General features: G+C 43.1%; 1 protein-coding gene across 1 annotated transcript; it reads left to right on the forward strand.

The window, feature by feature from the left end:
- The first annotated feature begins 3,899 nt into the window (after positions 1 to 3,899).
- LOC137902382 (matrix-remodeling-associated protein 5-like) lies at positions 3,900 to 17,189 on the forward strand. The gene is made up of 11 exons (XM_068746467.1): positions 3,900 to 4,087; positions 4,174 to 4,303; positions 5,636 to 5,877; positions 6,839 to 6,990; positions 7,619 to 11,040; positions 11,605 to 11,746; positions 12,162 to 12,297; positions 12,811 to 13,953; positions 14,104 to 14,311; positions 14,855 to 15,076; positions 15,222 to 17,189. Exons 1-11 carry the CDS (start codon positions 3,900 to 3,902, stop codon positions 17,187 to 17,189), a joined length of 7,953 nt encoding a protein of 2,650 aa, XP_068602568.1.
- The last annotated feature ends 7,503 nt before the right edge of the window (positions 17,190 to 24,692 follow it).

Raw genomic sequence — 24,692 nt, forward strand, 5'->3', positions numbered from 1 at the left:
ATGTAATATTGTATTTGTGGAAACTAATTCTAAATGTTTGTTTGTTAACATTTTACATCTAATGTATGTCCAGAACACACTGTTGATTCAGGTGGGATTCTGTTTGCATAAACTGTATGTGTGTTTATTGCATTTCCCCCCGCATCATGAGCTGAATGGAAAAACACTATCGCTGAAGTGTACAGTATAAAGTGCTATGCAGGCAACAAGCTGGCCATTCAGGAATGCTGACTTCAGTGAAGGTCTGAACGGGGAAACCTGTTTCTGCCTTTAAAACGCTGTTTATGAGCCCACAGCCTCAACTTGCTTGGAGCCTGAGGTTAGAACATAATTGAAGTTCTCGTTTTTCTTCTCCAAAGATAGATCTTAGCTTCCTGAAAAGGTCTACAAGGCAGTGGTGAGGCCAGCCATGATGGGCGGCAGAGACAGTGGCTCTGAGGAAAAGACAGGAGGCGGAGCTAGAAGTGGAGGAGATGAAGATGCTGAGGTTCTCCTTGGAAGTGACCAGGTTGGATAGGATTAGAAATTAGACAAGATTAGATTGGATTGGAGATAAGGTCAGAGAGGACAGACTTCGATGGTTTGGACATGTCCAGAGGAGAGACAGGGACTATATCTGTAGAAGGATGCTGAGGATGGAACTGCCAGGGAACAGGGCTAGAGGTCGACCCAGGAGAAGATACATGGACGTAGTGAGGGAGGACATGAGAGTGGCTGGTGTTGGGGAGGACGATGCAAAGGACAGGGTGAAGTGGAGAAGGTTGATTTGCTGTGGGGACCCCTCCCGGCACAAGCTGAAAGTGCAATAGTAGATCTGAGCTTCCTGCCCTTACTGATCTCTCTGTCACGCTTTTCACTTTTTGTTCTGACCTCAACAGAGAGGGGACCCCATTTGAGAATGATTATTGTTTTCATTTTCCTGCATTATGTTTACATTTTGCAAGGCATCTTATTGCCAAGAAACAGCAACATAAAAGACATGTAGCCAGCGATTACTGGTACCGTATGTACCTATGTACATGCAGCTCTGCAGCTTCACTTTCCATTTCCCCCTCCACACTAAAGAATAAATATAATTAGAGAAAATAACTGATAAGAATTCAAATTTAATAATCTACAGACCGAAGCTAGATGAACACGAGTTATAAAATACAATGATTATTTCAAGAGGAAAATTTTAAAGAGTTTATTCATGAATCAAAGCAGATCAAAGGGAATGCATAATGCAAAGATTTGAAATTATGTATCAGCAATCTGGTCTCATCTCTACAGGACTTGTTTACTTCCTGAACACATGACTCAGCACTCAATTAGCTGACCTAAATAGCAGCGAACCCCAGAGAACCAGATAGGGAGCAGTGATGACCAGCAGAATGGAACTTGATTTATAAAAGTGGGAGTGAGAAGAAGTGTAGAGGCAGTAATTCATCAGGTCAGTCATTCATTCATTGATTAGATGACTGACTTTGCCGTCCGGTCATTGATTGATTCATTTAATCATTATCTAGCTTGTCTGTAGTAGAATGAAAGTTTTTTTTTTCCTCTTTCATTTCTGACTCCATTCATTTCCGGCCCCATAGAACCATCGGTATTGTATATGACTTCATTGGTTCTTCCCCTCCAGTGTGACAGAGAGTGATTCATTTATAATGATCCAACACATTCCAATACAGGGATGAGTATTGCAATGAAGTGAGTTGGGACTGGGCCTAATGCTTTTTGCAGACAGTTACAGGGATTCAATTCAGTTCAGCTGCAGAAAATAAAGGTTTAGAGTGTGAGACTGGGCCATGTGTGGAAAACTAAAAGAGAAATTTGCTGGTGATATTAAGGCATTTACACGACAACTTCAAAGACATTTACAAACGCTCACTTGTCGGCTGTCAGGCTGGAGGCTAAATAGTCATTCAAGATTAATTTTACAATCCATTATTCAGGCAGCTGATGTGACAATACAGTTCAGCGCCGACCTTTTTTCTCACATCTGCTGCTCTCCAGCACTGCTGCCCCCCCCCCCAGGGCGCGGAGATAAAACAAAAAACATTCTTCTTCCATGGGACAGCTCATGTATATGAACAGACTTTAACCGAGACTGTCCTGCATGCGACGCCTAACAACAATGTTTAAAACTGCATGCGGAAGGGGCCACTGTTGTTTTTCTCAAACACAAAGGCAGGCCCTGCAGGTTGATGGGATGGGGGGGAGGGGGGGTCACTGCGTTTACAGGAGACAACAGCTGAAGAGCATCCGTCTATTTTTGTTACGTCTTTATTTAAGTCTCTCAGAAGGAGGTTTGCTCATTGTGGGGTGTTTGCCCACATTTTCAGGATTACTGCATGCTGAATGAGATGGAATTGTCTAGGCATGGGCGGGGGGGGGGGGGCACGCTACAGCAGTACAGTACAGATAATGATCCATCTTAAGCAGCAACACAACTTGTTAAACCCATGTTCGATTTAAAGATACTGTATGTGATTTTAGGACTATACAGCTGCCGCTGTGTCTGCTCTTATTCTGGGAATTTTACAACTGCAAGAGGTCACATGACATTTCTTTGTGGGGAAAAAAAGGTTATTTTTACTATTTAATTAAACAATATAAATGAAATAATAATCCAGGAATATATTTTAGTGCTTCTTCAACAGTTTTAACATCTATAGACCCAGAGATAGAAATTGAATACATAGTGAAGTCAATTGAGGAAAAGCTGATAAGTCCTCGCTGATAATAACAATATATGTGGCTGAGAAGTTGTAAAGTTTTCTATCGCATCTCCTCAGGACGATGTTCACCATGCAGTCCGTCAAGATTTAACTTGTTGCCTCTCCAGAAAGCTCCTCCTTGGAAAAAAAAAGCCCTCTGCCTGAGCGTCACTCAGAGTTCACTTCAGTCCAGTCCCTTTTCCGAAGCTCAAACACAAACTCGCACGCCTCCACTGTCATCCCAACGAGCGCACATACGCGCGCATTCGAAGTGCGCCTTTCCGCCTGAAGCTTTTAGCGGGACTTTTCCTTTCTTTTTTTCTTCTTCTTCTGGGGACGCGCGGGAGGACCTGTTGGAGATGCGCGTCTTGTTGCTCTTTGGAGTATTAACTCCTCAATGACAGCTATTGTGACAACTTTTTAAGAGGGGGGGGCATATTTTTCTCAGATCAGCAGTCGCTGATTTAATTGGATGAATAAAGTGGTTAATTACAAATAAAGTTTCCCGATCGTGCAGTTGGAATTAAAATCGGCGATTTTTGAGCAGCATGATAAATTCCGTAAAATAACCTTCACCTTATAGTTTTTCCAATTTCTTCTACGGACAAAGAGATTTCAAGGTATGTTCTTAATATTATTACTATGCATTACAATGACCTGTTGGTGCGCAATAAACAAGCGCTCTATTGCAGAATAGTTTTGCAGTTGATTTGATGAATTTTGGTTGTTTTACTGTATATTTGTGAGGATAATTTGTGAGGATAACAGACACATACACCCGCACACACACACAGAGAGATAGGGAGAGAGAGAGAGAGAGAGAGAGAGAGAGAGAGAGGGAGAGAGAGAGAGATTAAATGAAATGTTGAATCTTTATGTGTTTTATGTGTGTATAGTTTGTCACATCATATGCCATACCATTAATAATGAACAGGATACGTGCTTTCATGGGTTGTAGCCCAAAATCTGTTCTGTTTGAGGCAGGTTGCCAGTGTGGCTGGAAAACTCTAGTAGTTGAAGTACAGCTGTCATGTTTTTTTAACAGGCCGTTGTCCTCTTTGATGAAATTTGTGTTAAGGGAGTGTATGAATGAACCAAACTTGACTCTGGGACATGTTTCCGTAAGTTTTTACCTCCTTTTTGTCTTTGCACAGTGACAGTCACTGCATGTGCAGCATCTCCTCTTGTGGAGTAAAGATGCATCGGAGTGTGTGCGTGGTGCCAGCGCTGCTCTCTCTCCTGGTGCTGACACTTGGGTTGCCCCCAGGCCAGGCCTGTCCCAGGAGCTGTAACTGCTACCAGGCCAACGAAGTCCACTGCACTTTCCGTTCCCTCCTCAGCATACCTCCTGGCCTGCCCGTGCGTTCGCGCCGCATTAACTTGGGGTAAGGGACTGCATTTTCAACACACCTACAGATTTTGGAATCAGGCGTTAAAGTAATGGGTTAACGTGGTTTTTGTATTTTCATAGGTTCAACAGCATCAGCAGGATCGGTAACAGTTCCCTGACTGGACTAAAGGAGACAGAGCTTCTGATGCTCCACAGCAACGACCTCCATCACCTCCCAGATGCAGTTTTCAGAGATATGAAATCTCTGCAGGTAAACAGGAAGAACAGCAACAAAAGCCGGTACTGATCCCATAAAATACAATCAGAATGAAAAGCAAGCCTGGAGCAAGTCTAGTCAGGGCTCTAATTTAATCCCTCTGCAGCCTCAGGGTGGGGAAGGGGGGGGGGGGGGGGGGAGGGGGCATACAGGAGCTCCTGCACTGTTTCAAATGTGCTTTGTTCCAGAAAGCTTTTCCTCTCCGACTTTCTACAAGTGGTTTATAATTCACATAGCTCAAGTCGAGTGTGTCCCCGAATGGCTTCCAGTTATTGTAAACACAAGAAATGCAGGGATAACAAGATGTATCAAGCAAAAATGTTTAGGTGAAATCTAGACGCGACACATTGATGAATGATTTGAGCCGCCACGCTATTGAAAAGCAGTTTATCAGGCACAGATAGCAGAACGGGCAGAGTGCGCGTCTCACAGCCCAAACGATCCTATCGATCAAAGGCAAAAATGCCCGAAAAATAACTTTCAAAAGAAGTTTATCATGATTCTGTGAATGCTGTAAAGCTAACGGATAATGGATGGGCTGTCATATATTTTTTTGAAACTGATGTGTGAGAGGAATCTCCCTGAACAATTAAATGCCACTGTAGCCTATGGGCAGAGCTGGTGATGTGTCCCATCGAGCAATTGTTCCCTGAATCTCACACACAGCTGCTGATTTTAATTGCTGTTGTGTGATAATAGTATCCTTATTTCCATGTGCTTACATCTTCACGTGTTAGATCCGTCTGCAGCTGGAACTCTTCCAGCTAAGTAGCCTCCCCGGAGAGAAAGATTTATTATAATCCTCACAGAAATACAATTCCACGACGCGGCTTTCATGGCGTGGCTTCTTAAATTTCGCTGGATTCTCAACACATGAATAGAACAGCGTCAGAGCCCTTGGAAATGTTTGAGGATGAAAGGCTGCAATTCAAATTTGAATAGCTGAAGACCTGCGGTGCTGGAATATCGTTTTAGTTTCCCCTGCTTTGACCGAATAAATTCACACCGTGAATATATTGTTCGGTTGCTTGCTTTGGGCTTTTCACACAGTTTGACACCCCAGATCGTGTTGCTGCTTCAACTATGTCCCTGTATTCTTGGGACTTACACAGAGGTCATCCAGGCTTTCAGAGTTTTCTTTTTTAAATCTCAACTCTTTCTTCTCATTCCAGTTCCTGTTGTAGTGCATCATTTGGCGTACGTTCAAGTTTACAAGCATCCGGTCTCCAGTGATCGTAACATAGCCTTGATTTCCTCATCAGCCTTGATGTTTGATTGGTCATCTAATCCATCCTTTCTTCCGCTTTACTTTTTACACCCACATAGATATTAAAGCTGAGCTATAACAAGCTGAGGGCGATCTCTTCACCGCTGATCTTCTCCGGCCTGACCTCACTGCTGCGTCTGTACTTGGATCACAACCTCCTCCAGCACGTACACCCCCGGGCGCTGCTGCAGCTGCCTAGCCTCAGGCTGCTACGTCTGCAAGGGAACAGGCTGCATCAGCTGCACCCTCACGCTCTGTGCACACTGTCCCTCCTGAATACATTTTACTTCTCCACACTCAGGTGAGATTTAACATTTCAATTTGAAAATGTAACAGCAACCGCTTGGAACGTTACAGTGAGAAGGTTTTGTTTTAAAACGCCGCACTTTACCTGAAGAACTGCTTGTTCCATCAGAGAGTGGTCTTTATGTTTTCTGTAAAGTCATTTGACATAAATCCAAATGAAATCATCTGAAGTGCAGGATCATTACCGATCTGTGTGATCTCTGCAACCAATGCAATTAAAAAGGCCTTTGAACCGAATTCAGTTATTACCGAGTCGTAACAGAATACGTTTACATGAATAAAATAATTTGTCGGCTGTAGTCATTACATGATACAAGACTCCTCAAAGATCCAATTCACCAATGAATGAAATATGTTACCCTCCCATTGTTGGGATTCAGATAAACAATCCTTCAGTGCTCAAGCTACTGTCCATCACCACAAATGTTACACTCCGCTTGCATGATTATTGCAAATGATTAACTTGGGTCTGAGAATCATGGGCATAAAGAAAAGTACAAGTCAGTGAAGTTTTAAACGTTTCAACAACAAATATACTGAAATATGAGGCTGTTTTAATGTACCTATTAAATATGAGGCAGTACAATGTACTTAGCAGTGGACTGTGAGACGTTAAATGAAGACTAGAGAACAGACAGGTTTTTTTCAACTTTTTTTCTGCTCAAGTTTCTTATGCTCTGCTTGAATTGTAACCAAACTGCCCGCTACCATATATCATATTTATACCTATGCTCCCTGCATATGTGTCCAAATATGTATGAAAAGAATGGAGATATATGGAAAGAGCCGTCCATATCTTTATCCGTCTTCAACATAGATGGTAAATGAGTCTTAATCTGCCACTTCAGTGTCTACTCAATTTTGCCCGTTTCTCCTTTGTACTACGTTTCAACCTCGTTTCTCTCTATTCTACTCCTCCTCTCAATGATTTCTTGACTTTCTATTCTCTCCCATAGACACATTGACCTGTCCAACAACAGTCTTACCACGCTGCCCAGAGAGACCTTAATGACAGCACCTCTGCTGGATTCGCTTGTGCTGAATTCTAATCCATGGAGTTGTGACTGTAGCATGAACTGGTTTCTTGCTTGGACTCAGTCTCATCCAGGTGACTGGAACATCTGAAATATTATTTTTTATTTTAGGTTCGTGTCCCACACAGTGGCTGAATTGGGCCAGAAAAAAGGCACCAGGTCCCAGTTTCAGCAGTCATTCATTTCTAAGAACTTTAATATGTCATTTTCAGTCAGAAAATGGAAAGACATGTACTCTCTAATATATCTTGTTTAGTAAATTTGAACCCTCTGACATTTCACCATCTGCTTTTCATCACACACACACGCTTCCTCCCATTTACTATATCTCTTCCAGACTGGCTTGTGGTTGTGTTTGAGAGGTGAATGATGGCTGGAGCATGAAATATGCCTTAACCTGCCATGACTAATCTATGATGACAGCATTGGTGTGTGCAAAATATATGCTAATGTTTACTGTGTAATAATGAATTCATGCATATTTCTCATCGGATAGATGAAGTAACCGTACCTAATTAGTAAGAGCTATAAGGAGTAATGGGTGCTTAAGAAGCGCTGGCATGACTAATATATGACACCACTAATATGAGCTGATAGTTGAAATGTGACACCATGTTTGTATAGTTGCCATGACAGCTAATATGTCGGGGATGGTTGGACTGCCTTTAGTTATATGTTTTTCTGTTTATCTTTTCCAATTAGGCTTGATGAAATGTCCCAGTGGCCCTAATTGTCCAGTCTGTGGTTCACTTGACTCCTTTCAAGGACATGGCGTATTGGAACAGATGGACTTATCGTGCACCTCACCTGTTATCACCTCCGCAGAAAGAGATACACCTTTAGAGACAGAAATGAGTGAAATCCAATCCAGAGAATTCTTCAGAGAACCTTTCGGCTCAGTGTCTTTGGATCTGTCTGACCATCAGGGGAACCAAGTTGATTTGAGTTGCAACATCACTCACTCCTCTGATCGCCGGGATATTGCTCCTCCTCCAGATCTCTCCCTCTCCTCTTCTTCTCCTCTTCCCCTTGCTCTGTCCCTGTCCTTGGAGTGCTCCGTGGAATTAGAGAACTATGAAAAGCTCTGGAGCACCCTAGCTTACTACAGTGAGACAGCAGTTCGCCTGGAGAGGGAGATAATGCTGAGCAAAGCACCAACGCTGGCTTACCATTACAGACAGGCTGCAGAGACAGATGGACATCATCACACAGGAGTCAAAGCTTCTGTTGAAGCCAGACCACAGTGGCTGCTACAGCCTTCCATTAGTATTCAGTTAAACAGAGCCAAGTCTAACAGGCACAAAGTAAATCTAATATACTCAACAAGAGTTGCTGCTCAGCCTGACCCGACTACTTATCATTCAACATCCTCCCCTTCCTCTCACCCATGGGTGCTGATTTCAGCTAACCAAACAGTCACAGCGCTGGCAGCAGTAGCGGGCCGTAAGGTGATGCTGCCCTGCCCTGTCATAAGTTCTGGCAACCCTAAAGTACAGTGGATTCTTCCAGATGGATCCAAGCATACCGCTTCCTCCAACAGCAAAGACGGTAGACTGTGGGCTTCCCCGACTGGTTTACAGCTACAAACAGTTCAACTGTCAGATGCTGGGCTCTACTATTGTGTAGCCCATGTTAGAGGAGATGTAGATGTTCTCCCACTGCGCCTAGCAGTGGAGGAATCCTCTGTTCCACTTGTCGGGGAGCATGTTGTTCCTCCTCAAACTGGAATAACTGGGGAGCCCATTAGTCTGCCATGCAAGTCCTCTGGTTCCCCAGTGCCTCATTTGAGTTGGATACTACCGGATGGAAGAATGGTAAGGCCAGGATCCACGATGGCTGGTAGGCTTACTATACAATCAAATGGGAGTCTCTCTCTCCCTAACCCTTCTCAAATGGATAATGGTCATTACAGATGCATTGCGGTCAACCAGTATGGTAGTGACTCTCTGTCCATGCAACTAGAATTACATTCCAAACAACCCCCTCCACTTGGAACTTCTTTTCCCAGAGGGCCTCAGTCAGCTTCTGGTCGGTCGACCAAGATACGGGGTCCTTTCCATCAAATGGAGGAAGGATCAGGTAGTGAAGAGGAGAGAACTATTGGCAATAGAAAACATCCAAGACTTTTCCCAAGTCCCCCAAACAGATATTACCCAAGTGGAATTCCCAGAAGACGTTTGCCTATGAGAGAAGGACTTTTGAGAAGAGGAGAGCCTGCATCAGCCACCAATCAGAGAAGAAATCGCTTTGAGAACAGACACAGAGTTGCAACAAACAAACAAAGAATAGACCCACAGAAATGGGCAGACCTTCTCGCTAAGATACGGCAAAAGACTCACACCAATAACACCCAATCGGTTACTGCAGGAACACCCACAGCTGAACAGGAGAGCAGTCGCAAAGGTGAAGACACAGGAAGCCAAAAAGAAGATAATGATGCAGAGAAAGAGAGAACTGATGGAGCAAAAGTGGAAGCAGAACCTGAAGGAGCCTCTGTTGGTGATGCTGATTTACAGGAGGAACGCCTACAGCCCATTCACACCAATTTTAGAGAAATTAAAACAAATTCAGCGACAAACACAGACACAGGGATAAAAAAAGGAATGTTGGGGTTGACAGATCCTCCGCCAGTTCCCAAAAATGAGGCAGACAAACACATGAAAACGGAGAAATCAGTCATTCAGGCAGAGACAGTTACAGTGACAGACCCAGCAACTTGGAAACAACTAGTCACCTCAAAGCCACTTTCAGAAAGAAATGAGATTGTGCCAGAGCCAGCTGAAGAAACCGAACGAAAAGCAAATCTGAGCCCATCTAGAATCAGGCCTCAGAAACCCAGGCAGAAACTTTCCCCTAATTTAGTTCCAAACACCCATTCTCAAAACCCTCTGAACCCTCGTAGGAGGATTGGACAGCGAAGACGAATCATCAACAGGTTCAGGGGGCAACCTTTGACCCCACCACAACCTCTCCCTGATCCTATGAACCCAAAGTCCCAAAGTGCTACACCGAAACCTCCTACACATCAAACTATTCGGTTGCTGCCATTGACAACAGCGTATCCAGCTATTTTGTTGAAACAAAGGGACCATATGAGGAATGCTGTGGCACTGAATACTCTGTCTTCAACAGCTGCCTCGCCCTCTTCTCTGACCTCATCATTCCCTAGACAAATAGCCAAGATAACTCATTCAGCCAACATCCCAGACACCGGAGATTCCACTCTCTTCAGCACACCACCACCAGTACCCACACAGTCTGCTACTATGATCACACAAACACATGTGCCAGACACAGATGCAAGAACACACACAGATGTTATAAAGGCACACACAAAGACACACACAACCATAGGCAAACATGCTGATAGGCCATCAAGCAAACACATCAAAGAACTGGAGAGGAATTTGTTGGTTGTACCATATGGGTCCCATTCCTCCATCTCTTCCTCTCCCACCATTCCTTCGTCAACAGTTCTCGGAGCTGCTACAACTACTACTCCTAGTGCAAAAATTACAACTCCATCAACTATTCGCCGGACCATTGATTCAGCTAATGCTGCTGGCAGCACTAAATCTAAGGCTGGCATGCTTGCCTCAGCTACAGTTAATCCCACGACAGCACCTTCCACCACATCAACTACAGCTACCACTATTATTCCAACATCTAGCACGACCAGTACTGGTGTCCCAGTACCAAGCACAATGACCTCATTTACGAGTGTTACATCTATTCCTACTACTAATACCATGCCTACTGTGACTAGTAAAGCAATTTCTTTCATTCTTCGGACCAGTCCTGACCCAAGTACTACCACTGTTACTACCAAAACTACTGCTCCTACTACTACTACTACTACTAGAACTACCCCCTTGGCCAAAACGTCCACAGCCACTACAAGAGCAGCTACTTCCAGTACACCTTCTACTACCATGACAACAATAAGAAGTACCACAGCATCACGCAAGGAGATTGTTGAAGCCAGAGGAAAGCACGTTCCTGGGGCTCCAAACCGGAGTCGATTCCCGACAGACTGGAAGAACCCTGCTGCTAATTCTATTCCCGATTCACACAGCAGCAGACCACGGCAGCCCCCCTCCACTTCATTCCCTGCAGCTCCAAGCGTGAGTTCAAATCAATTCAGATAACACAGTACTGTTAACTTGCCTCCAATGAAAAGGAATCTTTAAGCAAGCACCTTCAACACTAGTAGGAACCAAGCCAGTGTGTTTCTGTGTTTTTTGTGATTTTCTCACTTGAAATTTTAATACAGATAGCACATGGCCAAATTCTCTTTTGATTACATTGCATTTTTGATCATCTTGATTTGGTGTCTGTACTGGTAGACAATCTCCTTTTTAATCAGTTGCATCTATGCTGCAACTGAACTTTATGTTTACAAGTCTCAATCACATGACAAAATCAGATTTCTACAGCTTTGTCACTGAAAAACCTTCAATAGCTCAGCCAGGCCTTAGAAGTCCATTGTTTGAACAATTTCTTTAGTAGTCATATGTATTCATATACCGGTAGTCAATAATGTATTAGTTGGGTTCTATCTTTCCCTGCTCCACCTGTCATGTGCCTGGAGATATCTTTCTGTTTTGATCTGGTGCTATATAAATTCAAATGAATTGAATTATTAGTTAATTTGCCAATATTAGTAATTTCAAAGATCTATTTCACAGGCTCCCGTTGTGAGATCTAGACCGAGGATTGCAGACCCACACATCAGGACAGCATCTTACCCAGCAGAGAGCACTGCCAGGCTGGCGTGTGAAGCTCGAGGAGAACCAAAACCCTCCATTACGTGGACCAAGGTTGCCACAGGTATTGATTGGTACACATTTGAAACAATACACAATTAAAATGAAGTCACAGATCTGATAGGAACCCAAACTCTGTCTTAATATGCATTATAACTGCATCGCTATAAACACATTTTACAGTGATGAAATAACCCATTAACAACAGTATTACGGAATATCATAAATACAATAGGCTTCTCTCTTACTTGCCGTCTGGGAAAGATAAATTGGAAGAAAGTAATGGAACAATAAATGCACTACATCACTTACTTGACTTCATGCCGTGCCACTCGCCGTGTCCCTGATCCTGTTTTCCCCAGTCTACTCACTCTCTAACTTTCTTCCCTTACTCTCTCCTTGTTTTCCTTGCTCTGTCTCCTCAATGCTTCTCTGGCTTATTGCTTATCTGTCTGTCTGACTCTCTCGCTGTCCCTCAGGGGCAGTGATGTCAATCCACTCCAGGGCTCAGCGTTTTGAGGTCTTGCCAAATGGCACACTTGTCATCCAAAATGTTCAGCTGCAGGACCGGGGCACATATATCTGCAGCGCAGAGAGCTTCTTGGGCCGTGACAGGTGAGGCAACTATGAATATAATGCACTGTATATCTATTTCTAATGACCACGGACAGGATATTCAGTATTTATTAAATCGGTCTCAGACAAAGTGCATGCTGTACCTAGAACTATTTAATTGTACAGTTGATAATGACATATAATCTTATCTTAGCTGCTGCTTATCTTAGACTGAGATGCAGTGTATAGTTCTGCATGCTGTGTTGGTCATTTCCTGTGCAAACAGTTAAATACCTAATTGATTTAGCATTTTAAGAAATTCCAAATCAAAATTACATTTATTGCAGGAGGTTTTCACATTTGACGCATTTCTTCTGTTGGTGTTCCAATACATAAATTAGAAAATCGAACATTTTGAATAGCACTGAATAATAAGTAAAATATTCAGTCTCATAAAATACCTTTGGGTGTTTCCTAAATGTGGCATATCAAAATTACAATTTAGTATGCTTTTGATTAGTTGAAATGTCATTATGTATTCTGACATTTAATTTGTATGCACAACCATTACAGAATACTAACCACACTGGAAGTGTGGACCCGCCCACCTCGGATGCATTTTCCCAGCTACAGAGAAGCTACCATTCATCAGGGTGGAGAAGTGCACTTGGACTGCCAGGCAGATGGCGTTCCCACCCCTCTGCTCTCTTGGGTTCTTCCGGATCGTTCTCTCCTGACGTCCACTGCTCCCTCCACCAGTCGCATCACTATGGATGCAAATGGGACCCTCCATGTCCCAGTAACTCTGCAGAGTGACAGAGGAGTTTATCGCTGTGTGGCCTCCAACTCAGCAGGTGCTGCCAGTGCTTCTGTGCGTTTGCATGTATCCTCGCTACCACCAGTTATACAACTGCCTAGAGAGGAACACCTGCTCTTGTCTCTTGGAAGGCCTGTTTATGCTCACTGCTCTGCCAGAGGCGCCCCACCACCTACTTTGCGCTGGCGAATCCCAGATGGAACTCTAGTGCGCCCATCCCAGTTTCTCCATGATAACCTTTTTGTGTTGCCCAATGGGACCCTGCACATTAGAGGAGTTGGGCCTAAGGACACAGGGAATTACGAGTGCACAGCAAGCAATGCTGTCGGAGCCGATAAGAGAACAGTGAGGGTAGAAATTGAGGAAGAGGGAAGGAGACAAGACGTCGCTGTAAAATCATCCTCGTCTTCACTCAGTGAAGACAGAGCTTTGTCTGTTGCTAGCCAACCTTCAAATCCATACGGCTCACAGAGACTCTCTCCACATTCACCCTCTGGAGGGTCCAGGGCCTCGCAGCTCATTCCCACCTACTCTCATTCATCGTACATTCATAAACCCAGTCCCACTGTCTCTATCACACAATTGACCAACATCAACAGAGCAAACCCCTCCCCTCTCTCCCCACCTTCCACAGGACCTAGAGTTAACAGCCAGGTATCACCCATTATTATAAACAACACAAGAGCAACTTCGCCCTCTGACAAAAGTAAAGCCTCGGCTGTTTCGCACCCCTTTCCCATCTCCCCCTTCAGTAAAGCCCGTATTGTTTCTTCATCACCCTCCTTCAACCCTATCCAACATGGCGATCGTTTGCAGCTCCATTGCTCCGCAACTGGTAACCCACCGCCCATCATCATTTGGAGGACCCCCAACAGGAAACTGGTGGACGTAAACTTCAGGTACAAGGCTTGATGGGCTTCTTCAGACAAAAATAAATCACTTAAATTTTATTTGATGTATAATTATTATTTTTTAGCAATTAAAAAAAATATAAATATGTCTAGCATTTTGTGATTTGTGTGAATGTTTGTCTACATCTGAATTTTCAGTTTTGACTGGCGTCTGAAAGTGCATCCTAACGGCAGCCTGACAGTTCAGGCTGCCACAGAGAAGGATGCTGGTGACTATCTTTGTATCACACGCAACAAACTAGCAGATGATTACCGCCTCCTGCGCGTCTCTGTGGCCACCAAACCTGCCAAAATCGAGCCTAAGCAGCCGCCCAACCGAATGGTGTCGTTTGGCAAACCACTGCAGGTGAGCTATGAGTTATATTTCAATTATTTTCTATGGGTGAATATTGGCAAATCCTTTTTTTAATCCATGAATCTTGGCTAAAATGTTGCCACCAGTCTTCAGTTCAGTTCAGGAACTGATGACTTTGTTGTTTTCCATCACAGGCTTCATACTGTTTCAGGCAGTTTTTTTAAAGAACATATTTATATACATGAAGAATTTCTTTCTTTCTTTTTTTTATTTGAGAAAAAAACATGAAAGAAAGTAAAGCCCTGGCCTGTTAAGAATAATCAACAGCAGCCTGCAGGGGATAATACTTCAAACATGAATATTTAAAGGCTAAATATCATGAAAGATAAAATGTAAGAAAGATGATACAGTATTACTGTTATTGTTATGCCAGGATTTGTTTCCTTTCATTTAAAATGTACATGTATCAACTTTTGACTGTTATTATTTTATCTAAATTTGTTGTTGATGTTTTTTTCTTACTGAGTTCAAGAGAATGAGTCTCCGATCTCAGTGAAAATACATTTCAATAAACAATGATCATTTTCCCTGCAGGTGGACTGCCAGGCATCAGGACTTCCAGACCCAGCTGTGCATTGGAAACTACCAGATGGAACCACGGTAAACAGTGTGTTGCAGGGGGAAGACCGAGGAGGGCGATCACGGAGACTGACTGTGTTTGACAATGGGACTTTACTGGTCCCAGCAGTGGGTATGGGAGAAGAAGGAGAGTATACATGTTATGCTGAGAATCAAGGAGGTCAAGACACCATGAAGGTAAGAAAAGGCTTCAGACTCAAGTAAATGTTTTCATTCAAAATGTTGTTTTATGCTGTAATATTTAATGCTAATTTAATTTATATATAGAAAATAAAGTATTTAGTCATTTAATAATACCTTCGTTCAACTTTAATTCCTTAAGGTCAAAGTAAAGGTCATGATGACGTCGCCACCCACATTCAGTGATGAAGGAAGGTACCACGTCATCAAAGTGCGCCAGGGGGCAACGGCTACAATCCACTGCCAAGCAACAGGAGATCCCGCTCCAACAGTCACGTGGTTTTCCCCGGCACGCCGTGCCATCCCACGGAGTTGGAGAACCGGATTTTATCTTGAGCGGGTTGTGGTGGTTTCAAATGGAACTCTGGAGGTGCGCCGGGCTCAGAAGTTTGACACAGGAAACTACACTTGCCAAGCAAGCAACTCAGCCGGGGAAAGGAGCACGGTGGTGGGCCTGGAGGTGGAGAGTCTTAACGTTGGGCTGAGTCGCCAGGCTGAAGGAAGAAGTTGGGCTATGAATGCTGGCCGAAACACTGTACCACAGCCTGGTCTGAAACCAGCTACCACTGGTTTCAATCCTGCCCTGAGGAGGGACAGTCAAAATGGCATCAGTGGAACTGCAGCTCAACATAGTAGCACTGTAATCCGTGGAGCAGTGGACAAGAACACAGGGATTAAAGCAGATCATACTGGAACGAATGGAAATGGGCCTGGCTTTAGGACTAATGCTAATAATGAGGGAAATGGCCACAGCACAGTGAGAGGTTATAGTGTAGAGAGGGATTCAGAAACCGACAACAATAATGTTATTGCAGGAAAAGCTGCTAATAACGGCGACACCCATCAAGACGGTGGCGTGCTGCATGGCATTTCTAGGATTGTAAGAGTTCACAGCAGCAGTGTGTCTAACAATGACACGGGTACACGCCCAGGAAACGGGTTCAGTCGGAGCAGCGGCAGCTCCAGTAGTGCTCGTGTACCTGCTAGTAATGGCAGTACTAAAACCTCTACTAATGTAGTTGTGGGCACGGCGGCAACACTGAAGCTGCAAGCAATGAAAGGCCAGACTCTGCTTTTGCCGTGCCCGTCTCAAGGATCCCCTCCGCCTCGTCTTGCCTGGCTCCTGCCTGGAAATGGTGTGTTGCCAGCTCCTTACTATGGCAGTCGACTCACTGTTCACCGGAATGGCTCGTTGGAGCTGCGAGGCGTGCGGCCGAGTGATGCCGGGACCTTGGTGTGTGTAGTTAAAGGTGAGAGAGATGAGAAGAGGATACAGGTGGAGCTGGAGGTGTCTGAGTCCAAGGAGGAGGCCAGATCTCTTCATAGGGGACCGACTGGGGAAAGACCTGTGCAGGAAAATGTTAGTTCCTCTGAATCACCTCGCTCAGTGTTTCCAGAGAGGCTTCATCCAAGAATCCCAGTTACTCAAAAGCCTTTATACAGAGGCCCGCCTTTATTTGCTGCACCTCAGCCAGCTGGCCCTCCACCCCGCTCGACTAGCGCTCTCCCAGCACCGGCGGTGAGCACCAGAACGGCTCCCTTGGTTAGCATCATTAATGGTGATATGCTTCGTCTGCCTTGCACTGATTCACAATCCCAGGCGCACACTCAGGCCTCTTTCACATGGACCATGCCCAGTGGCAAAGTACTGTCCCGGGGTGAGGGTGCCGAGTCTGGCCGACATTTTGTCAGAGAGGATGGAACACTGACTGTGCAACAGACCTCCGTGTTTGACCGCGGTACCTACATTTGCAGGTCTACCAGTTTTGACTCTTCAGTTTCAGTCATGACGGTTTCAGTTATCGTCATCGCTTACCCCCCACGGATCACAGTGGGCCCCTCCGCCGTGACCTACACACGCGTCGGGGTTGCCGTGGAGCTGCCATGTTTGACCATAGCAACGCCACGGGCTACTATTGCCTGGGAAACACCAGAGCTGATGCGCCTGAAGGCCACGGGTCAGGCTCGTGTCTATGGCAACCGTTACCTTAGTCCTCAGGGTTCGCTAGTGATACAGAACCCGACAAGTAGGGACACAGGATTTTACAGGTGTACTGCCAACAATGTAATAGGAGTGGACTCCAAGACAACCTATTTGCATGTCATTTAATGGGGTGAAGCAAAAAACACAGTCACACATTCAGACTCCAACAGTCTTACTGTGCTGTTAAATGAGCACCTTTACGACACTGAGACTCGAGCAACCCGCACTGCCCAAAGGAACTGCAACGCTCCGTGCAGGAGGTACTGTTGAAACGCATCCAAGACACGCATCCAGTTTTACTGGGATATGTCTCATGTATGCAATTTTATTTTGTGACTTTAATATTGTGATATTTTCATTTCAGGAGCGATGTGAGTGCATTTATCTCTGCATGAACACATTATTTGTGGTGACAGTGAAAGTCATATATTTGAGATTAACGAGATATTTTCTAACACCGCCGGGTGTGATACTAAAGATGCGTAACAAGACATGCTTTGCCTGGCTTGATTACTGCATTTAAAGGTTTTATGTATTCATCTACTAGCACTGAAGTATAACATATTTTCATCTACCAGATTACTCAATGTTGTCGATTCAGTAGAGCAACACACAAAGGCTGCCTTCAAATGAGGCAAACTGGCAATTCCTTCTCAAGAATACCATTTGGATTCAAAATCTCACAACTTTAAAGACCTTTTGCAAGAAAAGTTGTATTTTGTTGTCGTGGGTCATATGTAGCCTTGCATTATTCTTCTAATATGCATTAAATCTGTTAGCGGCACGGTTAATGGGAGCGTTCACATTATCATCCACCTGAACACCAGGTGTTCAACCCATTGTTCTCATAACTTATTTCAAAACGTCCTCACAGCATGAAGCATTGTGGTTATAATGAGATATGGTACAAGTAATCATGATTCTTTATATATATATATATTGGTTTTGTTTACTAATGACTGTATAACTGTGCATGATGTTTGCGCACAAAGCCAACACCTCATATTTATCAAGCTTTCTCTCTTCTGTAATGTTCCTTTTGCCCTTAAATTATTTGTCTTGTAAAGACACCAAAGAGAGTTTTGTCATAAAGGGAGAAATTATCAAATGTCATGTCACAATGAGTGCTTGCTATATTTTTAACAGCTTCATTTTATAAAATAAAAAAAAAGAAAAGTGACGGAACTTTTTTTCTTCATGGTAAATATGCTGTTTAGGTATGTATGAGTGTGTATGGAGTCATAGTGAGGAAAGAAAAACACATCCTGGACCTTTAATAGTAAGGAAATCCTCTATTCCTTTAAGTGCATAATGCGAACAGAAAACTCTCTATCCTCAGCTGAGCTGTCAAACCAGGAAACCAGGACTTAACTCCAGATGAGACACATGTTGATGAGATCATAATGCTCTCTCTGGGAAATGCAATAAAGCTCACAGCAAGCTGCAGAATAACTTTACACACCACCTGCCCTCACACCTGCAAGTGCGAGTCCACCAAATACTAAAACTTTAAAATATGCCTTATACGTTAGCTCGGTGACGGGGGGAGGGCCTGCATATTTCATCATGCACACTAAACACACGTCTGCTATGGAGCTGTCAGCCCAGCATCGCTGACAGCATGTAATAACCTGAGGGCTGGGGTTGTTTTCTCTGAAGACGTTTCATGTCGTGCGTGATCTCTTTTGTAGTGTTGGAAGATTACGCTTTCACTGAGGATCTTTTTAATGGCTTACCTTTGATCAAAAGCCCATCACTGTCAGGATGAATGATTTGATCATGATTCGTGTTATAACAGTAACATAATTGAGCAAAGGTAAATGGACATTGTTCTTATATCTGCACGTTGTTACATATTCACTTCAATACTGTCATCAGAGATCAGGAATACTCACTAAAATCTGGTTTTTCAAGTCATCCATGTTTCAGTCCAGATTTATTTAATTACATTTTATCACAGAGAAAATACATCTAAACTGATGCAACTGTTTACTGTGCATTTTGCAGTGAACTACATGAAACTAAATAGAAGTTGTTGTTTTTTTTCCCCCTATACTGTGTCTGCATTCGTGCAGAAGTTTTATTTTAAAATGAGCTCTGCAACTCATTATCTGCCAATGATGCAATAAATAGCATAATCGCTGCATTGCAATAATATACTGATGTAATTCATAGCATAAAAACATTCCGCCCACTGATGATCCGCAGACGGAGTGATTGCTGTCATATCTTTAAGGTGGCTGTAGCGCCAGAGAGCAATAGTGTGAAAAATACATTTTATCTTAATGCTTCATTAGGTTTGCCTGCCAAGAGCATTTTTTCCAAGGTGTTTCTTCAATTCAAGATAATAAAATATTAAATGGTCTGAATTCTTTCATTTCACAATATTAATGGCTATGCAACTATGATTGGAAAATGATTCAGTAAGAGCACCTAAAAAGTTTTTGTCTTTCTTTAATTTACCCTCTATGTTTTCAGAAACATGAATGGTTTATTCTCTGCATTACTTCAGTTCAAAGTAATTTAATTAAACAAACAAATGAAAGTACCTGCATACTTTTAGTTTCACATTCAACCACTGAATTATCCTCACATTTGTGACTCATTGACCCTCAAGACATCTGGATGAATATTTCTACTATAACGGCACATGTGGGAGGAGTTAACCGTAACAATTATTTGAAAAAGCACAGAATTTGAAAAAAGTTCATCATAAATTATAAAGATGGTGGTCTAGTTAAAGACGTATCTGGATGCAGCTGAGGAATAATTCATCCAGTGTGATCCGTTTATCCTCAGTGTTGCTCAGCTCAAACCCATTTAATTCAGGAAAAGGGCAAAATCCATTTTAAATAGCCACCGGAGAATTTCAATGTTTGATGAGCTTGCCTTGTTTCTTATCTGATTTTGTATTAATTATTATTTTAACTGGGCCACTGTATTCAATGTCCCAGTTTTTTGACTGATAATGCTTAAATTGCATTTTCCCTTAAGACTAAAGTTTTATTTTGTGAGTTAGGTCTGGCAAATGTTAACAAGTCAACTATATCTAGGAAAAAGAAAAATGTAAATGCAAAGCTCAGTACAGTATCATTGAGTTCAACACAGACCAGCATGATGATGAATTCAATGACGAGTTAATGACCTCAGGATCCGTTTTCACGACAAACGGTTACAGTATCCATCACAAAAGAGTGCCGCGAGGGGGCTTTGGGTGTGTTACGGCACAGGCAGTGTGTATCAGCTGTATCTGTGTGTCCATCTATTTCACACAATATAGTCCGTGCTCGTGTGTGCGTGCGTATACGAGTGTGTGTGGGCCTGGTAGGGTGTGTTGGTCAGCTGTTAATGATGTCAGTTGTCATGTCAGGAAGTCGGCTTCCTCCGGAGAAAAGGCTGATTCACGGCCTGGCTGGCTGGCCGACTTAAGAGTACTGGAAACTGGATCGCTGCATTAGACACAAACACACACACCCACACACACACACACACATGCTGGGGCCCAGTTACTGTGTAAAACTCTAAGTCAAGACTGGCAACCGTTGCTCAGGTGCTGAATAAAAGGCGCAGTTAAACCTTAGATGACAGATGAATGTTCTTTGGGAAGATTTAGGAAGCTTGAGCTTGAAGGTTTGGCAGCACCTGTGTTTACTTTACTGTGATTTATACACAGCAAAGAAAGAGGTTTCCAGGGTTAGATCTTTGAAATGTGAATGTTTATTTGAGTCCCAAACCTTTTTTAATTCTAACATTTCTATCCGTGCATGAAGCTGAATCCAGACTCATGAAAGGCTAATGGATGAAGAGAACTCAAAGAGTCAAAGGATAATGATGATTCTGCTCAACAGAGGGTCATCAACTGTTTTCAATCCGCGATACTAATTCTGGAATATAAGAATCGGTCTTATGTTTTGACCCCAAAGAGCACTTAAGAACTATTTAATTGTCTGAAAACTTTAGAGTATACTAACTTGAGACTGGAAAACAAAAACAGAATAAAGACAAGTACTGTTCTCCAAAGAAGACAAGAAATTCTGTCGAAACGTTTAATTTTTCTTTTATTGAACTCAGCATTATCACACCATCCGTCATCTAACAAAGAATAACAATCATGGACCCAATTGTGAAATTATTAAGTGCTTGGAAACGCAGTTAAACTAAAGTCGTAATTCTGCAATTATCAAGATCTTCTTTATACCTGCATGGGACTTACACCCCCCACAAATCACTGAACAGCTCTCAGCCTTGTTTCACAAAGTTCTCCATTTGGTCAACATTAATTTGGAGGTCTGCGTAGCTACGGGTAAGAGATGATGGCATTTACAAAATGATCTAAATGAATCTACCTATTACTACTACTACTACTACTACTGGTAATATCCATCCATCCATTTTCAGTCGCTTATCCGGGGCCGGGTCGTGGGGGCAGCAGCCCGAGCAGGGAAGCCCAGATTTTCCTCCCCCGGCCACTTCTTCCAGCTCTTCCGGGGGGATAGTCTCTCCAGTGTGTCCTGGGTCTTCCCCGTGATCGCCTCCCGGTGGGTAATATATTATATAGTCATATAAAAACCTACATTTGTGGTATGCTGTCTGAATTTGGCTCTCTAATTGATACTTCCTGCTATGCCTGCATTAAAATAGAAAAATCCCCCACATTCAGCTGAACCAACACCAACAGCTAGACAAATAAAAAAGATCATTAAAGTGCCACAGCTCTAAATCATTTACAGACAAAAGGAGAAGAAGAAGTGTTTGCTTTGCATAATCGTCATGTTTCTCATTAAAGTAAGACGTTTCCTGCTAAATCATAATAAAGGGACATCTTGGAAAAGCCCAGCCCTGTAAAAAGAATACACAAAAACCTTAATCTGCAGTAAATATAACTAACAAGTATTTTAGTTATGGAGGGAGTAATACATATGGGAGTGTTTCTATTTTCGTTGTAGCTCACTAATGTAAACGAACGATTCTTAAACGTTCACCAGATGACATAAATGCAGTGTCATGCTGGGACTGGGGCCCGTTAACAGAAACCTGCGGTCTTGAAACAAGCCCCAGCACAATCCTGGGTCAATTTACTGCAGACGAACTGCTGATTTAGTGTCATATTTTAAAAGGGCTTTAAAAAAAACACACACTTGTAGCTTGTAATTATGGATGTAAATTGTAGAGCAGCTGTGAGATGACCAGGGACCACAAGTAACCCACACAAACACGCAGCTGCTGATCATTCGGCAGAGATGGTGAGGCTCTGTCTACTCCAAAGCAGGTGAGTTTGCCTGAGGTGATCTGGAATGGAAAGGATTAGCAGAGGGAATAAAGAGTGCATGACTAAGAGAGGGCTGATGAAGCATTAAAGCGGCTGATGTCATTCTGCTGCGTGTGATGCAGCTGAGGAACAAGATTCTCTGGAGAATGGTAAAGGGTTCTTGAAAAGCAATCAACAATGTTGGAACAATTTGGTCAGAGGATTATTGATACGGACAAGAGGTCACATGGGAGGGATGATGATAAATTACACTGCAATCCTAATTTGAATGAATGAACAGAGTGGGGAATGTGAACAAAGACAATTGCTAGGGAGAAACCCACACACCTTTAAGTGGCAAACTAGTGATAATAATAAGAGGGTGCGATGCTCTTCTTGGCAGTCTGTCCTCTGGAAATCATTATGCTGCTGATGTTCATCCCAGGGAGAGAGGATAATGTGAGACGGTATCATAAGACCTGGAAAAGGCAAACATCAGTCTAGAGGACAGGAAGAAAGACAACCAGAAAAGAGCAGACACAATAAATAGCACTCTGAGAACTGAAGGTAGATGATGATGAGGTGAATGGACAGATGGGTGGAGGAGCAGGAAGAGATAAAGGGAGGAAGGAGTGGATGGAGAGACATCTGTTTTGTGTTACGGACAGGTTACAAGCTGATAGTGGGGTGGAGAGAGAGACAGAATAAATGAGAACAAGAGAAAGTCAGAGGCGAAAAAGGACGAACCAAAGAAGAAATAGTCTGAAAGGATTGTGGAACGCATTTGAAAGATAGAAGCACTTAATTGGAAGAGGCAGACATTATGATAAGCTGCAGAGCTCTGAGGGCATGTCTCATTCTCTCTGCATGGGTGTGTGTGTGTGTGTGTGTGTGTGTGTGTGCACAATTGTTTGTAGGTAAGTGTGTTTTTATGTGCGCATGAGCTGGTTCTAGGTGTTGTATCTCATTAGGGAGGATATTTCTGCACCCAGTGTGTTTTATGAGCATGTGGGTGTGTGAGATGGGGAGAAAGTCAGAGATCAACGCGGACAGAAAAGAGAAAGACTGAGAAAAGAATCTGTATGAGGAGTAGAAATAATAAAAGATGAAAGAGAATCGTCAATGCAGTAAGAGACGGGCTAGTATCAGGAAGCCAGAATAATGCACAGTCCATTGGTGTATCAGAGATTGTGTTCGTGGGTTGGCGGAAAAATTCAGGTAGCATTAAATAAAAATAACGAAATAAATATATGAAATCACACCACGGGGATGAAAAAGCTTCATATTACAGCTTGAGAAGCCATTAATAAAGTTATTTATTCAGAGAGCTCCACCTTCTATATCTTATTTTAATGAAAATTTCTGAAAACCCAACAGAAACATTTTCTTTTTTTGGTGGCGCAGCAGTGAAAAAGAAATGTATTTTTAAAAAACACAATTAAAGAGAAACTTTGGCAAAGTTCCAGGAGAAATAATTATACTCTCCCTCCTCTTCTGAGAGACAATAGAGTTTTGCTAATAGGATCTCAATCCAGTCTCTTCGTCGGGTGTTGTAGGGGAGAACAGCGAAGGAGTAGAAACAAAGAAAATAATGAACATCCAGAAAAGGAAAAAGCAAGACAGAGACCGCTATTTTAGACTCACAGCAAAAGCAGAACAATATTAATCCCCAGTCACGGCGATGTCTTCTTATTCCCTATAGTCTCTGTCAGAAGCTGCATTTATATTAAAATCACTGAAGTGACTCTGCTGTCTGCACAATGACTTGCAGTGGGAGCATCAGATACACTAAATATACCTTGTGTTCTAATTTAAAAGTTACGAGACTTGAACATAATTGGTTAGAAGCTGACAACCTCTTCTGCAGTGCACTGCACAAAGGCAGTGGCACAACGTGCTGAAAACAGCTCGAACTGCTTGCAGCTCAGGCGAGAGGGTGATTTGCCGCGGATCATTTTGCTGCACAGCGCGTGTATCGCTGAATAAGCTAAGACTCGATTAGGATTGTGCTTGTAAAGGATTTGCATCACAGCAAAACACAAGGTGAAAGAGGACTGTTGTGAAAACTTGATTTATCCCAACAGTCAGATACTCCACATCCAGGATACTCCACATCCAGGATACTCCACATCCATGATACTCCACATCCAGGATACTCCACATTCAGGATACTCCACATCCAGGATACTCCACATTCAGGATACTCCACATCCAGGATAATCCACATCCAGGATATTCCACATCCAGGATACTTCACATCCAGGATACTCCACATCCAGGATACTCCACATTCAGGATACTCCACATCCAGGATACTCCACATTCAGGATACTCCACATCCAGGATACTCCACATCCAGGATGCTCCACGCTCCACATCCT

This window comes from Brachionichthys hirsutus, chromosome 12 (genome assembly GCF_040956055.1).
Source record: "Brachionichthys hirsutus isolate HB-005 chromosome 12, CSIRO-AGI_Bhir_v1, whole genome shotgun sequence".
In the NCBI taxonomy this organism is placed as follows: domain Eukaryota; kingdom Metazoa; phylum Chordata; class Actinopteri; order Lophiiformes; family Brachionichthyidae; genus Brachionichthys; species Brachionichthys hirsutus.

Excerpts from the sequence above, each read along its gene's own strand:
- LOC137902382 (XM_068746467.1), top strand. The coding sequence starts at position 3,900 with ATGCATCGGAGTGTGTGCGTGGTGCCAGCGCTGCTCTCTCTCCTGGTG. Across the intron at positions 13,954-14,103 it reads CTGGTGGACGTAAACTTCAG|TTTTGACTGGCGTCTGAAAG; the intron begins GTACAAGGCTTG and ends CTGAATTTTCAG. Across the intron at positions 15,077-15,221 it reads GAGGTCAAGACACCATGAAG|GTCAAAGTAAAGGTCATGAT; the intron begins GTAAGAAAAGGC and ends TAATTCCTTAAG.